The sequence below is a fragment of the Hypanus sabinus genome, chromosome 7, assembly GCF_030144855.1.
Source record: "Hypanus sabinus isolate sHypSab1 chromosome 7, sHypSab1.hap1, whole genome shotgun sequence".
NCBI classification, from domain to species: Eukaryota; Metazoa; Chordata; class Chondrichthyes; order Myliobatiformes; family Dasyatidae; genus Hypanus; species Hypanus sabinus.
This window is the reverse complement of record NC_082712.1, coordinates 48,226,511-48,249,804: the sequence shown is the minus strand read 5'-3', so window position 1 is coordinate 48,249,804 and position 23,294 is coordinate 48,226,511. Positions and strand designations below refer to the sequence as shown.

At 40.4% G+C, this 23,294-nt stretch overlaps 1 protein-coding gene across 4 annotated transcripts in view; it reads left to right on the top strand.

Moving 5' to 3' along the window:
- LOC132396765 (endoplasmic reticulum metallopeptidase 1) overlaps positions 1 to 23,294 on the top strand; it is a 133,777-nt gene that overhangs the window by 1,347 nt on the left and 109,136 nt on the right. For all 4 annotated transcript variants that reach the window (XM_059974640.1, XM_059974639.1, XM_059974637.1 and 1 more), the window contains exons 2-8: positions 2,911 to 3,212; positions 4,196 to 4,323; positions 4,432 to 4,537; positions 11,410 to 11,556; positions 12,691 to 12,783; positions 18,796 to 19,008; positions 19,907 to 20,127. In XM_059974640.1, the coding sequence (XP_059830623.1) occupies positions 2,911 to 3,212; positions 4,196 to 4,323; positions 4,432 to 4,537; positions 11,410 to 11,556; positions 12,691 to 12,783; positions 18,796 to 19,008; positions 19,907 to 20,127 (1,210 nt within the window). The remainder of the gene's footprint in view (positions 1 to 2,910; positions 3,213 to 4,195; positions 4,324 to 4,431; positions 4,538 to 11,409; positions 11,557 to 12,690; positions 12,784 to 18,795; positions 19,009 to 19,906; positions 20,128 to 23,294) is intronic.

Here is a 23,294-nt window from a genome sequence, read left to right as displayed (position 1 = left end):
TGTATAATATTTTGCCATTGAAGCGCAGAATCTGTGATCTGAGATGAAACAGATGAAATGTCTATTAGAAATTCAAGTTTAATTGTCATTCAACCATTACATGAATACCCACCAATGAAGCCAAATGAAACATCATTGCTCCAGGGACCAGCTGCAAAACACAGTATTAAGCTATACACAGCACGAGGTACTTATAAGATAGCAAGGTACATTTCAGATATCAGTAAAATAGTCACATAGGAAAATGTAGTCCAAGACTCTGAGGCCATGAATGTTGCAGCAGTCTGCAGTTGAACATAATATGATATGTCTTTAGAAGACATCTGTAACTAAACTTTCTGATAAGTAAACAACACACACAAAATGCTGGTCCTGACGAAGGGTCTCGGCCCAAAACGTCGACAGTGCTTCTCCTTATAGATGCTGCCTGGCCTGCTGTGTTCCATCAGCATTTTGTGTGTTGTTTGAATTTCCAGCATCTGCAGATTTCCTCGTGTTTGCTTTCTGATAGGTAACTCTGCTTATCAGATCTTCTGCAGCTTTAGACTATTAGCACCAGATCTGCAAAAGTGAAATGGACTGGTTGACACTTCAATATTCTCTATATTAACAATATATTTGCAGTGTAGCCATCTAGCTGAGGCCTAAAGACTGGTGCCCCTGTATTTGTGTAAAAGGAGAGTTTCTGTTCTGAACATATTGATCACAAGCAAAAGCTGAAGCAGTGTCTATCAGTGACTGGTTTACTAATTCATTTGCTTACTGAGACTTGAGTGTAATGTCTTTTGTGTAAGGGACTTCAGAACTATAGTCTGAGTTACTGTTAATGAAGGGAAATATCTTTAATTCCCTTTTTAATACAGTTCCTTGTTTTGGAATTTGTTTTAGCATAGAGTGGATAAATTGTATGTGATCTTGAGCAGTCAAAAATGGGACATTTAAGATCAGGAAAACATTGCAGAAATGCTTTCTTTTCACCTATGCACCCCTTCAGCTGCAACTGAAGGGATATACTGAACATTGATCTTCCATTCTTTTGCTTATAATTAAGAACTGCTTAATCGTACTGTTGAAAATGGGGGATATCAAGTCAGCAACAGTACAGCAGTTTTGTGTTCTGGCCATTTTGGTTAGGTGATAAGGGTAACTGTATTTAGAAAGATGTACCTTGCTTGCTGTTTGAGAAATAAATTTGAGGACACATCTGCAATGCTAAGAAGTGTCATAGAATCACACCGCGTGGTAACAGTCCTTTTGGCTCAACTGGTCAATGCTGACCAGGATAACTGATTTGGCCATTTGCCCACATTTGGCTCAGAACCTTCTAAACCTTTCCGGTCGACTTGTCCAACTGTCTTATAAAAGTTGTTATTGAATCTGTACTGGCAGTTTATTCTACAGACACTTCAGTGACCACTTCATTAGCATTACCTATACACCTGGTCATTAATGCAAATTTCTATTCGGCTGATCATGTTCAGTAACTCAGACATGTAGAAGCATGCAGACATGGTGAAAAGATTCAGTGTTCAGACCAAACATTAGAATGGGGAAGAAATGTGATCCTATCTGACTCTGACTATGGAATGATTGCTGGTGCCAGATGGGGTGGTTTGAGTATCTCAGAAACTGCTGATCTCCTGGGATTTTTACACACAGCAGTCTCCAGAGTTTGCAGAGAATGGTGCAAAAAATGCAAAATAACATCCTGTGAGCAGCAGTTCTGTCGATGAAAATGCCTTGTTAATAATGAGAAGGGCCAGACTGGTTCATACTGACAGGAAGGTCACAGTAAATTAAATAATCATGTGTTATAACAGTGGTGTGCAGAAAAGCATCTTTGAATCCACAACATGTCAAACCTACAGCAGCAGAACACAAACACTCAGTGGCTGCGTTATAAAGTACAGGAAGTACTAAATAAAGTGGCCACTGAGTACACACTTAGGTTTTGAAAGTTTCTCTTCAAGTGCCTATTAAATCTTTCCCCTCTCCTCTTAAGCCTATGTTCTCTAGTTCTTGATTTCCCCAACACTGGGGGAAAAAAAACAATCACAGTGCATTCACCTTAATTATGTCTCCCAAAATTTAATTTTCTCTATAAAGTCACCTCTCAGTCTCTATGTTCCAAGGAATAAAGTCTTAGCCTGTCCTACTCAGTCCTGGCAAAGCTTCAGCATCTGTTCCAGTTAAAAAGACTTTTTATAGCAGGGTGACTAAAACTGAACACAATTCTAGCCGTGACTTGTACAACTGCATCATGGTCTCCCAGCTTCTGTACTCAGTGCCCTGATTGATGAAGGCTACTGTGCCAAAAGTCACATTCACCACCTTGTCTACTTGTGACTGCACTTTCATGGAACCATGTATGTGAAATTCAAGGCCTGTCCCACAACACTCCCCAGGGCCCTCCTGTTCATTGTGAAAACCCTACTTTGATTAGATTTACCAGAGTGCAACATTCTGCACTTATCTGAATTAAACTTCAGTTGTAGGGCAGCAACCGTGGAGGCCCTTTACCCATGCCCACCGAGCCTCGCTTTGTCCGTTAATGAACACGGTGCAGTGGCAGAGGCTTTCCTATGTATGACTGTTGCTGTGGTAGTGCTGTGCCCCTCCACTGTGAGGGCTTCCGTTCATTGCTTCCGGCTGCTGCCTGCCTTGGCGAGGTGCCGCTGTGAGGTGGTACCAGCTTGATCCTCTGCGTGGTGCTGCAAGACTGAGTGGCAATTGAGAGAGGGGGTGTTGAGAGTGCTAAATTGCAGAGGTACCAAAATTGCAAGTTCAAATAGATTTTGAACGGGCCATTGATATATGTATGAGTAGGACGTTAAAGAAATTTTGCCTCTTCTACGTGAACAGTGAAGTTGTTGCGAGTAATCAGATGGCAAAACCATCTTCTTTTGTTAGGAAATATCTCCAGGACATTACTGATTTTGGACCCAGACCAACTGGAAGTGCTACCAATGAAATCCTGACTGTTAACTACCTCTTGGACCAGGTCCAGAAGATCAAAGCAGAAAGTACAGCAGTGCATACAATTGCAGTGGATGTTCAGAGACCAACCGGCTTCTTCAGTATTGATTTCCTTGGCGGTTTCACCAGTTATTATGCTAATGTTGCTAATGTTGTTGTGAAGTTGGAACCAAAGAGTGGAGCAAAGCATGCTGTGCTTGCAAACTGCCATTTTGATTCTGTGGCCAATAGCCCAGGTAAAATTATTTCTGTACTCTTTCTGTCTATTTCTCTAATGATTTGGTGATCTGCGATGTGAAGCAATGAAACACGAGGTGGCCAAGCTTTTATCTGTGCTTCCTTCCACTTCTTTATACTGTCTATCTCCACTCTTGTGCCTCAGTCCAGATGAAGGGTCACAACCCCAAATGTTGATTGTCATTTCCCTCCGTATACTGTATGCTGCCTGACCTGCGAAGTTCATTTGTGTATTGCCCAAATTCCAACATATGGAGTCCCTTGTGTCTCTGTTTATGTCTGTCATTCTAGGAATCAGCTGTTGGTAAATGACTAAAGTTCACTTTTAGTGAAGTTATTTTTCTCACACAACCTTTAGCATGAAGTGGACCTGTAGGAACCTGAGTTTAACATGAACTGTAGGAACCTGAGTTCTCATGTTCTTGTAATGGTTATCAAAGGACAAAATATGTTTTTGATACTTTCTGCTCACACATGTTACTTTATCGATTTTGACTTCCATGGTAGAATTATTTACAGTTCTCTGTAAGCCTTTACTTTTCAAGGAACCCATGTCCATGTTATTAAGAAGGTTTCCTTATCTTGAAGATAGCTTTAGCTTCAGGGGGCTATAATCTCTCCTTCAACTGTAGCCAGTAGTGGAGAACATTTTAGGTCTTCTATCACAAAAATAAGCCTTACAACTAGGAGGCAGGGGAAGCTAATGCTGATGGGGCTCCATTGTTAGAAGCTGAAACCAGGCTTCAAGCTATTATTTGTCCAGCTTACCCAAGTCCAAACCTTTCAGGCAGCCACTGGACATTGCATTGACGGCTCTGTCTGACTCGTTGGTTGAGAGGTCACTTAGCTCTATCTACTATTTAATGTACAAATGGTACCTTGTTGTTGTGGTTGTACTGACTACCCTTTTGGATTATCAATATAAATAGTGACATGTCAAAATAATCTGTGAGGATTCACTTGGGTGTTTCATTTCGTACAGGTGCCAGTGATGATGCGGTCAGTTGTGCAGTTATGCTTGAAATTCTGAATGTTTTGTCTAAATCTTCATTACCTCTGCAACATGCAGTTATATTTGTTTTTAATGGAGCAGAAGAAAATATTTTACAGGTAGGATGAAAAAGTGACCCTTGCATTGAATATTAACATAGAAGTTAAAGAGTGTTAAAACTGCTTGGCTTTGAGTGTATCAACCTGTCTCTGTCTTTTTCTTGGCAGGCAAGCCATGGGTTTATTACCCAGCACACTTGGGCTAAACTAGTAAGGGCATTTATTAATTTAGAAGCTGCTGGCGTAGGAGGGAAGGAGATTGTTTTTCAGACAGGTAATTACTTGTTAATATGTTTATGGTTAATAATGTTATCTTTGATAAAGTTTTACGCAGATCAGATGTTGGATTAGAGCCTGGCTACCAAACCTGTGCTTAGTCAGGTTGGGGCTACGCTCTGAATTGTTGGAATCCTGCTGCATTGACTGACTCTAAATGTTATTCATGTCTTTGACCAATTTACCAATCTTACTGGCATATCAATAGCAGGTCTAAGGTTTTGTTGCTGTCCTATCCAGAACTGATGTAGGGTCTTCATCTGGAAGGTTGACGATCTCTATATCTTCACAAATGCTTCCTGATCTGCTGAGTTCCTTTTTGCGACAGATTTCAGCACCTGCTCTCTTGGATGCCATTTATGGTTGTTATATTTACCGTTAATGGTTGGATTTGTTGGGGGAAGAATAATAAGTGGACATTGTGTTCAGTGGTTGTAGTTGGGTCAGGTTTCAATTTTATACCCTGGCCGGCCTCTGACTTTCATTACTATCCAGTGTTCGGTGCTTGCGTATTTTATTTATTTAAGGTGTTAAGCAAGAATCTTTTAGACAAGAACATATCCAAACCTGTAGCTACTTTTTTCATTGTCATTAATGCAGATTGTTGGTTCTCTCTGTCTCTATAACTTCATAAAGTTTGCATTTTGAGCATTGACATCAAATACTCTCATCAAATCTTATTCTTTGATCTCATTAGAAAGCTGGCAGCCTCCCTGTGTAACTCCGTGTTGTGTGATCTCCTACAGAGCGTTGCACCTGAGTCGGAAACAAAGAAGAAAGATTGTAACTTTAATTGAGTGATCTGATTATCATTAGGTTTCAAAACTGCTCTTAAACTCACTAAATTGCCTTCTGCTTTTGTAGTAGTGCTAAAACCTTTCTTTGATGTAGTATCTTTTAGAGCAGGGGTTCCCAACCTTTTTTCTTATGCTGTGGAGCCCTACCATACATTAGGGTTGGGAAACTCTGTTTTAGGGCAGCCAGTATACTATGCCATTAGTTACAAAGTTAATGTGCAAAAAGATAGGTCTGTTCTGTGGGTTGACATTCTAAATTGGAGAAAGGCCAATTTTGATGGTATCAGAAAGTATGTAGCAATACACACAAAATGCTGGAGGAACTCAGCAGGCCAGGCAGCATCTACGGAAAAAAGTACAGTCAACATTTCGGGCCAAGATCCTTTGGCAGGACTAGAGAAAATAGCTGAGGAGTAGATTTAAAACATGGGGGAGGGGAGAGTGAAAAGCATAAGGTGACAGGTGAAACTGGGAAGGGGAGGGATGAAGTAAAGAGCTGGGAGGTTGGTTGATGAAAGAAATACAGGGCTGGAGAAGGGGAAGTCCGACAGGAGAGAACGGAATACCATGGAAGAAAGAAAAGGTGGGTGGAGCACCAGAGGGAGGTGATGGGCAGGCAAGAAGATAAGGTGGGGGGGGGGGGAAGCAGATGGGGAATAGTGAGTGAAGGGGGGCATTACCGAAGGGTCTTGGCCCGAAACGTCGACTATACTTTTTTCCATAGATGCTGCCTGGCCTGCTGAGTTCCTCCAGCATTTTGTGTGTGTTGCTTGGATTTTCAGCATCTGCAGATTTTCTCCTGATTGTGATTGGATTGGGACAGGCTGTTTTCTTGCAAAGGTGTACTTGGTAAGTGTGAAGCCTTCAAAGGTAAAGTTTTGAACGTATCAAGCTTGAATGAGCCTGTCAGAATAAAGGGTAAAAATAACAGGTGTAAGGAACTTTGGGCTTTCAAGAGATGTTGAAGCCCTGGTTAAGAATGAAAAAGGAGGTGCTTTGCAGATATAGGCAGATAGGAGCAAATGAGGTGCTTATGGAATATAAGAAATGCAAGAAAATCTTTAAGAAAGAAATCAGAAAGACTAAAAGAAGGCATGATGTTGCCTTAGCAGACAAGGCAAACAAGAATCCTAGGGGATTCTACAGGTATGTTAGGAGCAAAAGGATTGCAAGGGAAAAATTGATTTTCTGGAAGAACAAAATGGTAATCCATGCATGGAACCAAAGAGATGGGGGAGATCTTAAATAATTTTTTGCATCTGTATTTACACAGGAGATGGAAACAGAGTCTATAGAAGTGAGGCAAAACAGCATCAACTTCATGGAGCCTATACAGATTAAAGAGGAGGAGTTGCTTGCTGTTTTGAGCTAAGTGAGGGTGGATAAATCCCCAGGGCTTGACAGGGTGTTTCCTCGGATCCTGTGGGAGGCAAGTCAGAAATTGCCAGGTCCCTGGCAGAGAAATTTAAAACATGCTCAGTGACAGGGGAGGCACCAGAGGTTTGGAGGACAGCCAATGCTGTTCCAGTGTTTAAGAAAAGCTCTAAAAATAAGCCAGGAAATTATAGGCTGATGAGCATGACATCAATAGTAGGAAAGTTATTGGAGGGTGTTCTAAGGGATGGAATATGAGTATTTGGAAAGACATGGACTGATTAAGGATAGTCAGCCTGACTTGGTGCATGGTAGCTCATGTCCATTCAATCTTATAGAGTTTTTCGAGGAAGTTACCAGGAAAGTAGATGAAGGCAAGGCAGCGGATGTTGCCTACGTTGACTTTAGTAAGGCACTTGACAAGGTGCCGTATGGGAGGTTGGTCAAGTAAGTTCAGTTGCTTGGCATCAAGATGAGGTAATAAATTGGATTAGACATTGGTTTTGTGGGAGAAGCCAGAGAGTGGTTGTAGATGGCTGTCTCTATGACTGGAGGCCTGTGGTTAGTGGAATGGCGCAGGGATTGGTGCTGGGTCCATTGTTTTTTTGTCATCTATATCAAAGGTTAATTGGATCAGTAAGTTTGTTGGTAATGCGTAGATTGGGGCGTAGTGGATAGTAAGGAAAACTCTCTAGCACACAGAAACAGAAAATCTAAAGCACAATACAGGCCCTTCAGCCCACAATACTGTGTTGAACATGTACTTACTTTAGAAATTACCTAGGGTTAACCATAGCCCTTTATTTTTCTAAGCTCCATATACCTATCCAGGTGTCTCTTAAAAGACCCTATCGTATCCACCTCCACCACCATCGCTGGTAGCCTATTCCATGCACTCATGCACATAAAGAAACTTACCCCTGACATCTCGTTAGTCATTTTAGCCCTAGTAAAAAGCCTCTGACTATCCACATTATCAATGCCTCATCATCTTACATGCAAAAGACTGGGCACCCATGGTCAAAATTTCTGTTACTGTGAATAGTTAAGTGAGTGGAAGATGAACTCCGAAAGGCATAAAGTTAAAGATGAAGCATTCTTTTCAACATTTTAAGCAATATTAGTGTATTATTTTTGTTTGGTACAATTTCAGAGTGAAAAAAAGGAAAGGAGCACCATGCAAAAGTTTGGGCACCCCAAGAGATTTGAGCTCTCAGATAACTTTTATCAAGGTCTCAGACCTTAATTAGCTTATTAGGGCTATGGCTTGTTCACAGTCATCGTTAGGAAAGGCCAGCCGATGCAAATTGCAAAGCTTTATAAATACCCTGACTCAAACCTTGTCCCAACAATCAGCAGCCATGGGCTCCTCTAAGCAGCTGCCTAGCACTCTGAAAATTAAAATAAATGATGCCCACAAAGTAGGAGAAGGCTATAAGAAGATAGCAAAGCGTTTTCAGGTTGCTGTTTCCTCAGTTCATAATGTAATTAAGAAATGGCAGTTAACAGGAACAGAGGAGGTCAAGTTGAGGTCTGGAAGACCAAGAAAACTTTCCAAGAGAACTGCTCGTAGGATTGCTAGAAGGGCAAATCAAAACCCCCATTTGACTGCAAAAGACCTTCAGGAAGATTTAGCAGACTCTGGAGAGGTGGTGCACTGTTCTACTGTGCAGCGACACCTGCACAAATATGACCTTCATGGAAGAGTCATCAGAAGAAAACTTTTCCTTTATCCTCACCACAAACTTCAGCATCAGAAGTTTGCAAACGAACATCTAAACAAGCCTGATGCATTTTAGAAGCAAGTCCTGTGGACTGATGAAGTTAAAATAGAACTTTTTGGCCATAATAAGCAAAGGTATGTTTGGAGAAAAAAGGGTGCAGCATTTCATGAAAAGAACACCTCTCCAACTGTTAAGCACGGGGGTGATCGATCATGCTTTGGGCTTGTGTTGCAGCCAGTGGCATGGGGAACATTTCACTTGTAGAGGGAAGAATGAATTCAATTAAATACAGTACCAGCAAATTCTGGAAGCAAACATCACACTGTAAAAAAGCTGAAGATGAAAAGAGGATGGCTTCTATAACAGGATAATGATCCTAAACACATCTCAAAATCCACAATGGGCTACCTCAAGAGGTGCAAGCTGAAGGTTTTGCTATGGCCCTCTGACCTTAGTCAGACATTAGTCCCCTGACCTAAACATCATCGAAAATCTGTGGATCGACCTCAAAAGAATAATATATGCAAAATGGCCCAAGAATCTCACAGAACAAGAAGCCTTTTGCAAGGAAGAATGGGCAAAAATCCCCCAAACAAGAATTGAAAGACTCATAGCTGGCTACAGAAAGCGTTTACAAGCTGTGATACTTGCTAAAGGGGGTGTTACTAAGTACTGACCATGCAGTGTGCCCAAACTTTTGCTTTGGGCCCTTTTCCTTTTTTTATTTTGAAACTAAAAGATAGAAATAAAAAAGTAATTTTGCTTAAAATATTAAAAAAATGTATTATCTTTAACTTTATGCCTTTTTGAAATCGGGTCATCTTTTACTTGCTTAGCTATTCATAATAACAGAAATTTTGACCAGGGGTGCACAAACTTTTGCACACCACTGTATACACCTCTATCAGGTCACCTCTCATCCACCGTCGCTCCAAGGAGAAAAAGCTGAGTTCACTCGACCTATTCTCATAAAGCATACTCCCCAATCCAGGCAACATCTTTGTAAATCTCCTGTGCACCCTTTCTGCAGTCTCCACATTCTTCCCTGTAGTGAGGTGTTCCTCTTTTTCAACGTCTATATGCTCAAGCTTTTCAATCCACTGTAAGTTATCCCTATAATCGCCAAGATCCATTTCTGTAGTGAATACTGAAACAAAGTATCCATTAAGTACCTCTGCTGTCTCCTCTGGTTCCATACAGTTTTCCACTGTCACACTTGATTGGTCCTATTCTCTCATTTCTTATCCTCTTGCTATTCACATACTTGTAGAATGCCTTGGGGTTTTCTTTAATCCTGCTTGCCAAGGTCTTCTCATGACCCCTTCTGGCTCTTCAAATTTCATTCTTAAGCTCCTTCCTGCTAGCCTTATAATCTTCTAGATCTCTATCATTACCTCATTTTTTGAACCTTTTGTAAGCTTTTCTTTTCTCCTTGACTAGATTTTCAACAGCTTTTATACACCATGGTTCCTGTACCCAACCTGTTTTGTTAGAACGTAACTATGCAGAACAATGCTCAAATACCCCTGAACATTTGCCACATTTCTACTGTGCATTTCCCTGCGAACATCTGCTTCCAATTTATTATTCCCTGACCCTGACCCCGACCCCAACCCCGTCTGGAGGACCTGAGTCATATGGAAAGATTGAATAGGTTAGGACTGTATTTCTTAGAACATAGACAATTGAGAGGATGTTTGATAAAGGTATACAAAATTATGAGGGGTATAAATAGAATAACAGCAAACAGGCTTTATCATCTGAGGTAAGGCGGGATTAAACCAGAGATCATGGGTGAAAGGCGAAAAGTTTAAGGGGAACATGAAGGGAACTCAGGGTCATGAGAGTGTGGAATGAGCTGCCAGTGCAAGATAGATTTCAATATTTAAAAGAAGTTTGTATGGGTAGGGGTATGGAGGGCTGTGGTCATGGTGCAGGTTGAAGGGAGTAGGCAGTTAAATGGCTTTGGCATGGACTAGATGGGCTGAAGGGCTTGTTTCTGTGCTGTATTTTTCTATGACTCTAAGAACAATTGGCAAATCTTAACACTAACAGAGAACTTTGTGAAAGTGTTTCAAATGTTTTCAGGAGGAAAGAAATCTTCACCGTGCACTGCTTCAGGAAGGCTAATAGTATCATCAAGGATTCCTTTGCGTATCTCTGTACCTTTTGGAAGAAGATATAGGAGCTTGAAAAAGGGGGTGACCAGATTCAAGACCTCTTCTTCCCCACTGATATCTGACTTCTATATCATTTGCCTCCTTCACATCCCCTTTCCTGTGGTGCCATCACATTCTTCAACTCTTAACTCAACCTTTCTTGTCACTTTAGCATTTATTTTTGCAATACTTCAGATTGCACTGTAGTCTTTGCAGTATTTTGTTGTTTTGTGCGCTGGTCACTGTACTTATTGTATGTTGATTACAAATTTTAAGTGAGGAAGATATTTCATTGCATCTTGGCGTATATGACAATGAACGGATCTGAATCTAGAAAGTAATTGGGGCAAAAAGTGGATGCTGGAAATGTGAAATAAAAAACAGAAAATGCTGGAAACGTTCAGCACATTAAATAGCATCATAAGAAGAGAGAGAGATGAGACAGAGTTCTACAATCTGAAGAGCAGATGCTTGAAAGTTTAGAAAAAAATTAGAGAGACTATTCCAGGAATTACAGATATCAATGCTGGTGATTATGTTGGTGTTTTGAGCAAGGAGGCAGGCTGAAGGATTATAGAGAGATATAAGAACTTGAATAGGTTAGAAATGGGGAGGGATGAAATCACAGAGTAACGGAGTCACTCAGATCTCCTTAATGAAACACAGTGAGTCATTCAAGTACAGCAGATAGAGATGGGCTTTGGGCATTTTTTCTGTGGATCTGCAAATCAGGCTCTAGGACATTTCACTGCTTTTTGCTTGGTGGAATGACCTGTTTTCATTGATATTCTGCTGTCTGCATTTTACCACCTAAAGGTCCGGAAAATCCATGGTTAGTTCAGGCTTATGCTCGTGCAGCTAAACATCCTTTTGCGTCTGTCGTTGGTCAGGAAGTATTTCAAAGTGGGGTCATTCCATCTGACACAGATTTTCGAATCTACCGGGACTATGGCAATATTCCAGGTATGGTGTTTCTTTGGTGATTTCTCATTACAGAAATTGCAGTTTGAGCTGTTATTGCTGAATTTATAAAACACCTTTAGTTTCATTTAGTCTTTCAAACTAATTTCACAAATGCACCTTTTGAATGCACATTGTTAAATCAGGAAGCCAGCTTGTGCTTTGTAACTAGGGGATAAACTGAATGCAAGGAAATTGAAGCCGTTGGTTTTGGTTTCCATCTGCATTTGGTTCCTGGTTTGAGGCACTGTGAGTGTAAGTTTGGTAATCTTCTGTAGGGAGATGTTGACAGTTGGGATTGAAGTTGTACATCTGATAGTTGCTCGTAAAAAGGATTGGAATCTGTCCAGGTTCTACTCCAAGCTTTGAAGGTGCAGTAGAGATGGTCCTGGGTAACAAATGGGTTCCATTTTTTAAATGTGCATCCACAAGTGGATTTTATCCATAATTTGGAAAATAAACAAACATCACTTGATATGGTAACTAAATTATTGTAATGAATGGCATGAAAAGCACATAAGATCATTAAGAAACAGTTACTGTAAGTAGAAAGATAGAGGAACTGGTTCTGTCATTCCTAGAATGAACCTATGTACGTATCTCGGATTTACAAATTTAATAATGTATAACTAATGTAAATATTGGACCTTTTTAACCCTGAAACAGCACAGGCTCTTTGGCTCACAATAACTGAGTTAACCATACTGGCAATTTAAACTGAGCATCCGCCTGCACATGGTTTGCAGCCCTGCATTTCCCACTCTGAATGTCTACGATCATTAGATGGTTGAGGTTCTGCTTTCCCCAATCTCACTGTTGCTTTAATTCATTCTGTTTGTAAATTCTACCAGTACCTCCAGAACTCTTACAGAAGTTAAGGTTTCAACTATTTAGCGCTGTAATGTAGTTTCTTTTCCTGTTCATTGTATGTAGAAAAAAATTATCCACTTATCAAGAAGCATAGTGGTTATAGTGAAAGGTGTGACTATCATGAGCCAAAACCTAGCCAACAATGCTTTGGTAGATTAAACTTGAGGTTTCCTGTTTTTGTGCTTCCCTTAATTTAACATATTCATTCTGTTACAAAACAAAATTAACATTAACTTACTTGCGACTAATAATTGTTTTCTTTTTCAGGAATAGATTTGGCTTTCATCGAAAATGGTTACATCTACCATACAAAATATGATACAGCAGATCGTATCCATTTAGACTCCATTCAGAGGGCTGGTCAGTATTATGTGACTTCTACAGCAAGAAGGACTTGGTTAATTTGTTCTATTAACTAAGCTTTTCAAAACTAGCTAATGATAATTGCTTATTTAAATTGGTTTATTATTGTCAGATGTACACTGAAAAACATGTCTTGAATATAGTTTATGAGGACTATTTCATTACAACTGTGCATTGAGGTAGTACAAAGTAAAACAATACTGAAATTATTAGTTACAGAGAATGTGCAGTGCAGGTAGTCAATAAATTCATAACAGAATATTTCAAGGTTAGAAGTCTATCTTATTGTATAAGGAAACCATTCAGTAGTCGTATGACAGCTTTTGCCTAATGGAAATGAGGAAGAAGGGAATGTCTGGGGCAGTTGCGTCTTTGATTACACTGGCTACTTTACTGACGCAGCAAGAAATGTAGATGGAGCTCATGGTGGGAAGACTCAATTCTGTGATGTGCAGAGCTGTGTGCACAACTCTGTAGTTTCTTGTGGCCTTGGACAGTGTTGCCATACCAAGTCATGATGTGTCTGGATAGGACTCTTTGTGTTGCATCATTTAAAAATTGGTGTGGGTCATAGGGGACATGCCAAATTTATTTAGCCTCCTGAGGGACTAGTGCTTGTGAACTTGGCAGTGGTTGGATGGATTGCTGGTGAACTTGAAGCTTTCAGCCCTTTCAACTTCAGCACAGATGATGTAAATCATCCCCTTGCTGAAGTCAAGACCAGTTCTTTAGTTTTGCTGACATTGACTGAAAGATTGTTGGCATGACACCTTGTCACTAGGGTTTTTATCTCTGTCCTGTACTCAGACTCATCGTTATATGTGTCACAATGCTATATACAAATTTGTAGATGGAATTGGAGTAGAATCTGGCCTCAGTCATGATTTGTACAGTGAATAGAGTAGAGGGATGAGGAGAAAGGCCTTGTGAGGCACCAGTGCTGAGGATAGTTGTGATGCAGATGTTGTCTTTTATCTTTAGCATTTGCAGCTGGAAGTCAAGTTTCCAGTTCTAAAAGGAAGTGTTGAGTTCCAGAGTTTAGAGTTGAGTTTGCTTGACTTAGTCTTGAAGGCAGAGCTGTCGTCAACAAACAATAGGTGACTTACTGTCCAGGTGTTCCAGCGACGAACGTAGGGCCAGGGAGATTGTGTCTGCCATAGACCTGTTTTGTGGTAGGTGCATTGCAGTGGATCAAGGTTGTCTGGGAGGCTGGAGTTCATGTGTAACATGACCAGCCTAGCTGAGTTAATCTGTTGGAAGAGGGTTGCATTTGGTTCCATTCTGAGTTATAAAAGTCAACACCTGTATGTATCAATTTGAGGGTTGAGGGGTTCCTCTGTACTCCTGGGATAACGTAAGGGTTTTCAATGCAGATGGCTGAATGTATCACTAATGGCTGTTTGGAAAAACAATAGCATTCCTCTGTACTTTAAATATTTATCCACTGCTATGACTTGTTTTTGTCCTGCAAGGCTTTCCATGACATACTGCCTTATGCTTAGAATATTTTAAAGAAACATTATTTTCTCGCACATTCCAACTGTGTCCATTATTGTGAAATTTCTCATGGGAGCTTGCCGCCGAACTAATCTCACTATTGCTACTTCTGAGTCATAGACTTCAGGCAATGGTTTTGTAAATAATGTAATTCTTTTATACCAGTATAATTGTGAAATGCTGCACCATTATTGCAATGGCTCTGCAAATTGCCCCATGTGTGTAGGTGAAAGATAGAATCTGCGAAGGAGGTACAATGTAGGACAAATGGGGTCAATGTAGGATTAGTATAAATGAGTGATTAATAACTCAGTGAGCTGAAGGGGCTGTTTTCATGCTCTACCTCGCTATGAATCTACTGATTGTAGTGATGTTTTCCTCAGGTCTTTTGATTTTTCACTTGTGATACCACGGGCCAGAGAGAATAGCACGTTACATAAGATTATTCACATAAGATCATAAGTTACACAAGATCTTATTGTTACATAAGAAATATTTCCTCAAATTGCAAAAGAAATTCTAATTTTTACATAAAAAAACAACTGCTTTCAAACATTTGTGTTGTCGTTAGCAGGTTTACATTGCTATGATTTTGGTGCCTCAGGTTCTTCTGCAGGTTAGGAACATCTTGTTCACATTTTGTCCTAAGTGCACCCAACACAGAGGCACAGATGTACTAACATAAAAAATGATAATGTGACTTGACCTTGTTTTATGCATTCCCTAATATAAGAACTTTACTGCCAATAGATTTTGAACATTGGTTGGGTTATATTTGGATCAAAGTCGTTGACCAGAGCTCAAAGGATGATCCGTGCACTTGTTAGAGAAAGGCCAGTCTTTCTTCAGAGACCAAATTTCAGTTCGAGATGACTGAAAGCTATTATACCTGTAGTTTATTTAGTAAACTTATTTTAAAGTGTGCTGCTAACATTTAACCTTAACTACCACTTAAGGAGGATTTTCAAACAATGATATTCATTTTAACACCACATATAACCACTGCCCTGACCCTTTTAGTAAAAAATACTCTTTCTTGAGATTTGGGTGGGTTTTGCAAGGACAGCATTTATTGACCATCCCCAATTACCTTGGAGGTCTTGAACGATTGCAGATCCTCCAGTGCAGTTTGGTGGATAGGGAGCTCCAGGATATGGGTCCAGAGATGGTGATGGTGCCCATCAGACCCTCTGATTTTACCATTCACTTGTACAGCTTACAGTGGCCAATTAACCTGCCAGCCTACACATCTTCAGAATGTAGAAGGAAAACAGAGCACCTATAGGAAACACACACAGTCACAGGAGAACATGCAAACTCCACACAAACAGCACCACAGGTCTGGAATTAATCCCAAGTTACTGGAGTTCTGAGGTAGTGACTCTACAAGGTGACCCACTGTATTGCTTCCTGTTATTCTTTTCATCTTTGAATGTTTCTTCATTTTTCCTTTAATTGCTCCTTCTGCTGTTGATTGTGTGCTAGTATTTCCCACTCTAGAGAAAAAAGGTTTCTCTGACCCAACTAATTATTGGTTGTCTCCTGCTCTGCCACCAAGTACTGGACTTTCCCACAAGTTCAATGCTTTTGACAAGTGATGCACTCCCATTCAGAATATTAAGGACCATCCCTCTCCTCACCCCATCAGTTCGTCCTCAGGGATGAACACTGTTCCTTCAACAAAGACCAGCATGTTCCTGACTGGATACATATGGAAGATATTAAATTTGAGACTGTGGAGACGACTGGTGTCGGCTGATGTTACTTGCTGCAAACAACCCATCCCAGAATGTGATTCAGATCTTGCCGCATGGAGATGCAGGCTGTTTCATTTCCTGAGGAATGGTGGCTGAAATTGAGCATTATGCAGTCATTAGCAAGTATCCCTGGCCCTGACCTTGTAATGGCAGAATATAATGAAGCAGGTGAAGATAGTGCTGCTTGAACTGCATTGATGACCTGAGACGAGGATAATAAACCACAAAGAATCACAAACAAGTAGTCCTCAACCAATGAAGACAAGTGTGTCGTGGAGTTGGGATGCCATTTATAGTTACACATCACCTTGTTTCGGCTGCACTTGAAGAATTGTGTGCAGTTCTGTTCACCAGTGCTTGAGGAAGGATTGATTTAAGCTGGAAAGCAGGCACAAGATATTCATGAGAAAGTTGTCTGGATTTGAGGGCTTGAGGTGTCAGAAGAGATTGGATAGGCTGGATCTGTTTTACCTGGACCGAAGGAGGCTAATAGGTGACCTGCTGTATAAAGCTGTATAGTATTATGAAAGGCATAAATGGATTAGATAGTATTACCCACGATGGGGATGTCTACGACTAGTGATAATGCATAAGATGAGAGGGAAGAGCTTCAAAGGGGATCTATGGGGTAAAATTTAAATAGACAAACGGACATACTTTATTGATCCCGAGGGAAATTGGGTTTCATTATTGTCGCACCAACCAAGAGTAGTGTAGAAATATAGCAATATAAAACCATAAATAATTAAATAATAATAAGTAAATTATGCCAAGTGGAAGTAAGTCCAGGACCAGCCTATTGGCTCAGGGTGTCTGACACTCCGAGGGAGGAGTTGTAAAGTTTGATGGCCACAGGCAGGAATGACTTCCTATGATGCTCAGTGCTGCATCTCAGTGGAATGAGTCTCTGGCTGAACGTACTCCTGTGCCTAACCAGTACATTATGGAGTGGATGGGAGACATTGTCCAAGACAGCATGCAACTTGGACAGCATCCTCTTTTCAGACACCACCATCAGAGAGTCCAGTTCCACCCCCACAACATCACTGGCCTTACGAATGAGTTTATTGATTCTGTTGGTGTCTGCTACCCTCAGCCTGCTGCCCCAGCACACAACAGCAAACATGATAGCACTGGCCACCACAGACTTGTAGAACATCCTCAGCATCGTCCAGCAGAGGCTAAAGGACCTCAGTCTCCTCAGGAAATAGAGACGGCTCTGACTCCCAAATAAGAGTAGTTCATTTGTAGAATGAGCTGCCAGAGGTGGTGATGGAGGCAGGAACAGTAACAACATGTAAGGTATCATGGGTTGTTGAATTAGTTTAGATAGGCAGGATGGTTGGCATAGATTCGATGAAGCAAAGGTTTGCTTATGTGCTGTACAACTCTATAGAACCCAGGGCACATTAGAATTTCTTCAGTGCCACACCATGTATCTTTGTTGCTGGATTAATGCTCCTTTTCCTGGGTTCAGCACATCATTAGGGAACCAGTCTATCTCCCATTCACTGTTTACCTGGCATCTTTTTCCAGAGTTTCTAATCCTCAGCAATGGATTACCACCCATGTCCATTCTATTTCTATTAACATGGGGTAAAAACGTGTCTCCTGGCCCAAACCATTGAACGATATAACTTTAAAAAAAATTGTGTGTACATTCACAGCAGTCTGCAGAAGACTGCTATTTAATAGGGTGCCACTGGCTAGTGCAATGCTACTACAGCTCAGGATGATGGAGTACAAAGTTCCGTTCTGGTGTCCTCTGTAAGAAAAAGGATCTTGTGCTTTCCCGGCGTATATGCCGAATAAACTCTTCTCGGGCTTCCAGCTGGGTATAGGTATCGATGACCAACTCTGCCATCTTCTTCAGGGTTGATGTCAGGGTACCTCCGTAGTCTGTCCCTCCTGATTGGTTAGTCCTCATCCAATCAGATTTCTGCTCTCCCACCTTGTTGACAATTGAATTCCAGTTCTTGTTTAGACCTTCGGCTTTGTTAAAATTCTTTTCTGCTATTTTTATTTCAATGGTTTCCTTTACCAGCTGGTCTTAAAAGCCAATAGCGTGGCTCAGTAGTTTAGTGCCATTAGAGTACCCGAGGAAATGAGACATTTGCACAGGGTGTTCCTACAGAATGGCTACAGGTGAAGGAAATCAATTGGGCCCTTAAATGGGCCGACAGGAAAACCAGGAAACCTAACAACAAAGAGGAGTCCATCGCTACCACCTGTTTTTCCTATATTTCCCTGAAGAAGATGGCAGTTTATCATTGAAATGTCAGTTATAATCGATACCTGTGCTTGGCTGGAAGAATTTATGTCCTCTGTAAGAAGTCTGTATGTCTTTCCCAATGAGCATGTGAGTTTCCTTCCACAGATGTACTGGTTAGTAGGTTAATCAGTCATTGTGAATTCTCCTGTGGTTAGGCTAGGGTTAAATAGGGGGGTGCTGGGTAGTGCAGCTCGATGGCCTGTTCTGTACTGTTTCTCTAAAAAAGTAAATAAAATTATATTTGTCTTTAACCTTTAGCTTTCTTTTTTTTCCCTTCTCATTAGTAGGTGTGAATTGAAGTCATCTGATTTCATCTGAATTAATCATCTGATTTCTTGAGCCTGCTTTGCACACACTGGTTTTCTGCAGTGAAATATTTGATAAACAAGTAGATTATATTTTTCAACATCCTCAATAAATCAGAATGTGGATGGAAACATTTTTAAAGCCTTTTTTCCTAAAATTTTCCTGTATTATTTCTAGGTGATAATATATTAGCTGTACTGCAGTACTTGGCAATGTCCGAGGAATTGGCTGACTCGACACAGTATCGTCATGGCTCCATGGTGTTTTTTGATGTGCTTGGAATGTTTGTTGTGGCTTATCCAAAACGGATTGGTACCATAATAAACTGTCTGGTAGCCTTAGCAACTGTCCTCTACCTGGGAAGAAAGTTCTCTCTATCAAAAAGTTCTGGTAAGTCAAAGTTTAATATATCATAAGCTTTTATTGTCTTTTTTTCTACCTATAGTATCTAGGCATGTTTGAGTAGGCTGCATTTGCTGCCCGTTTCTAATTAATTTTGGGAATGGTGAGCCACATTCTTGAACTGCTGCTCTTTCTGCTGAAAACACTGTTCAGTTGGGTTGAAGAATTTCGACTAAATAACCTTGCAGGACTGTTGATGTTTCCAAGTTAGAATGGTGTGTGACTTGAGGAAATATTTAAATTTATTTATCATGTGTGTCTCAAAACATGCGTACAGTGAAATGTGTTGTTTGCGTTAACAACTAATATACCTGAGAGTGCACTGGTGCAGCCCACAAGCATCGCCATACATTCCAGTGCCAGCATAGCATGCTCACAATGCTCAGCAGAGCAACACAGAACACAACGTCCTGTTCCTCCTTTCCCCACACACACACACACAGTCCTCCAGCAACCTGGTGTCCAACAACCCTCTTGAGAAGCTCCAATTCTGGCCTTGCACGTCAGTGATTTTCAGCATTCTGTCTGTGTGAAGTTTGCATGTTCTCCCTGTGACCATGTGGATTTCCTCTGTGTGCTGCGGTTCTCTCTCACATCCTAAAGATCTGTGGTTTCATAGCGAAGTTGGCAGTTCATTGTAAGTTGTCCTCAGTGTGTAGGTGAGTGGTAAAATCTGGGAGATAGGGGTGGTGGAATTGATGAGAAAATGAGAATAGAATTGGATTAATGTAGATTTGGTGGGCTGAATTTGGGCTGTATCTCACCTTGACTTAGGGGTTCTCCCACATTAAAGGTGCTTTATAAACACAAGTCATTGTTAAAGATATTGAATCTTTGATCATCTTTTTGTTTATTCTCAAGTGTTAACTGGTGTGATTATTTGTAGGTTCTCTCTATAGGAGTGATCTACTTTATGGAATTGGCATCACAATAATATGCTGGTTTATCATCATTGTGACCGTCCTCATTGTAGCTGTATTTATATCTCTCACTGGACACTCCATGTTTTGGTTCACCCACTTCTATGTTTCTGTCATCTTGTATGGCTCCATAGCCCTCATGAAGCTCCTGCTGATGCATACACTGGCCAAAAATCTTTTCTATGGAGTAAGTATACTCATGTATTTATTTAGAATTGATATAAAAAGTTCATTGGGGAATAAGTTCTCAAATTTAGTATTTCTGTTTTTTTATTTCAATAATATAGCATTTAATTTTCTCTCAACTTACATTAGTGTTCTGTTCACCTTCTTGTATAAGTTATGTATAATTAGGTGTAGGAGCCATGTATCTGTTCTCTATTTACATTGTATTGTGTCACACATTTAGTATGCTAAATGCTAGGACTTTATTCCCTGGAGCATAGAAGAATGAGAGGACATTTGATAGAGAGGTATAAAATTATGATGAGTGAATGCAAGCAGGCTTTTTCCACTGAGGCTAGGGGAGAAAAAAACACAGAGGACATGGGTTAAAGGTGAAGGGGGAAAAGTTTAAAGGGAACATTAGGGGAGGCTTCTTCACACAGAGCATGGTGGGAGTGTAGAATAAGCTGCCAGATGAAGTGGTAAATGTGGCACTTTTAACATTTAAGATAAACTTGGACAGGTACATGGAGGGATATGAGCCAGGTGCAGGTCAGTGGGACTAGGCAGAAAAATGGTTCAGCACAGCCAAGAAGGGCCAAAAGACCTGTTTCTGTTCTGTAATGTTCTATGGTTCCATGGTGTTTGGATTGGCGAAGGATGGGTATAGGGACTCTAGCCATATATGGAGACAGAGTGTTATTGTGGATTACAGAGACGTAGAAGATTATGGAAATACAGTGGGATGTGTACAAGGGCCTATGGAGATGGGGAGGAGTGGGTTTAGAGCTCTCTTTTAACTAATGCCTGACCAATAATTTCTATATTCTCTTAATCCCACTCACTTCAATCCTCTGGTTGACAAAATAGTAGAGATTTTGCAGATTGATTATGTGTGGTGAACTGCTTGTTCAAGTCTCTCATGGCTTCTTGATGTTTTAATGGATAGACATGGGAAAAGGAAGATAAAAAGATGAAATTTCCTTTGTAAATCATCTGGCTTTATAACATTGAGTTTTCAGTTCGGTGTTAGTGAGCTTCCAAGGAATAAACATAGGTTCCTGACTCTGTAAATTAATGTAACCGGACTAGAACTGTTTTCCAAAAAATTGCTCGTAACTTATGAAGCATCCTTTTTGGCTGGGGTGTTTCTGGTGTCAATGCACAAGGGAGCAATTCATGTGCTGAAGCTACCATAAAGAACAAAGAAGATAATTCTTACGCTTAGAGGTCCAGGCTATGAGAAAGACAGTACTTTTCAGTCCAGTTACTTTTCCTTTGGGAGTAATGTACACTGACTTACAGCTACTGTCGTACAATGCTTAATGACTTGTCTAAGGTATTCCAGCACCATAAGGTATTCAATCATACCGATTAATTTCTTTGCATTTGGCAATATCAAAAGATGTTGTTGCAACATAAATAATAACTGTATAGATGAGTCATTAACTGAAATGATGACTGTTCATTTCCCTACATTGATGTTACTGACTTGCTGAGTTTCTCCAACATTCTTCTTTTTGTAAATAATATGTTTGTCTCTGGGTAACAAAGCTAAATTTGCTTGTACCATTTCTTTCATGAATTAACTTGTGACTCAGATAAATGTTGGACTTCTCCTTGTGCCTTGGCCTTGGCTCTTTTTTTGAAGGATGCACATGGTTAGGGGAGAGTGCAGAGGACATTTAGCCAGATGTTGCATGGATTGTTGGACTTAAAACCTGGGGAGAGATTGGATAGGCTGGTCTTGTTTTCCCTGGAATGAAGAAACCTAAAGGATGATCTCCTAGAAATATCATGACATTTTTAGGGCAGATGGTCCGTATCTCTTTTTTTTTCTCCTGTGATAGAGAAGGCAGAAGTTTAAAGTGAGAGGAAAGAATTTTAAAGGAGATCTGCCAGGAGTGTTGTACATACAAAGCAGTTGATATCTGGAACTCCCTGCCAGAGGGGGTTTTTGAGTTAAATACATTCATTTTGTTTAAGAGGCATTCAGGCTCTTAAGTAGGCAAGGTATAGAAAGAGGTGGTCCTAATGTGGGCAAACAAGAATCAACATATATGTGGTTTGCTGACGGATGGTTTTTAGCATGGCTCTACGAAATGGATTATGAACTGTGTGGTCTATTCACAACTTGTTGCAGTCTCTTTTTCAGGCTTTTTGTACAGGATTGGCCATACTATGGTAGTTTATTAGAATCATGTGTTATACTTGGATTGCATTGAAACGTTTGAGTTTTGACTTCCTTGATCTGTCCAGTAAGTTAAGTTTGCCCAATTAATCTATTAGCACAGTGGATTCTGGTTAATCGGGACATACCCGGACCAATACATTTTGGCCCAATTAAGTAGCTGCCCCAATTAGCTAAAGCTTATGGAATGGTTAAAAAGTTATCATAAAAAGACAAGCTGAGTGACAAATTATGTATTTAAATGAAGTGCAGAACGAATTAGAGCACTATTAAGATTTGCATCTGTCAAATCTTCATTTTCATTATAAGGTTCAAAATGATTGTCAATACCTTCAAATTGTTTGAAGTTCCTCACCTATTGAAGTAGTGAAATAGTTTCATTTTCACTCCCAGCCTGAATACTTACATCTCCAAGTCTGAATACTGGAACCTGCAGTAAGCAAAACAGATCTGAATTGCTTATTTCTCACCAATCATTGGTGACAAGATCACCACTTTTTGAACACAAACACAGTATTTTAAAAACTGTTCACTCTAAGCACAATGTGGTGTTGAATGGCCACACAAATGTGAGTGACTGACACTAGTTAGAACCTGTTTGGCAACAGTCTCCTGTTCTGGTTAAATGTCCCAAATAAACAAAGGGAGTTCTGGCAATTTTCTCGATTTAGTTTTTGTTCTTTAAGAGTTGTCCCAAATAAGCAGCTACCCTGATTAACCAGTGGCCCAATTAACTGGAATCCACTGTATTTCTATGTTGTCCTCTGTTTAGACCATAGAACATAGAATAATACAGCACAGTACAGGCCCTTCGGCCCACAGTGTGCCGACCCTTAAACCCTGCCTCCCATATAACCCCCACCTTAAATTCCCAATATACCTGTCTAGTAGTCTCTTAAATTTCACTGGTGTATCTGTCTCCACCACTGACTCAGGCTCTCAGGCACTGTCTCTCTGAGTAAAAAACCTTCCTCTAATATCCCCCTTGAACTTCCCAC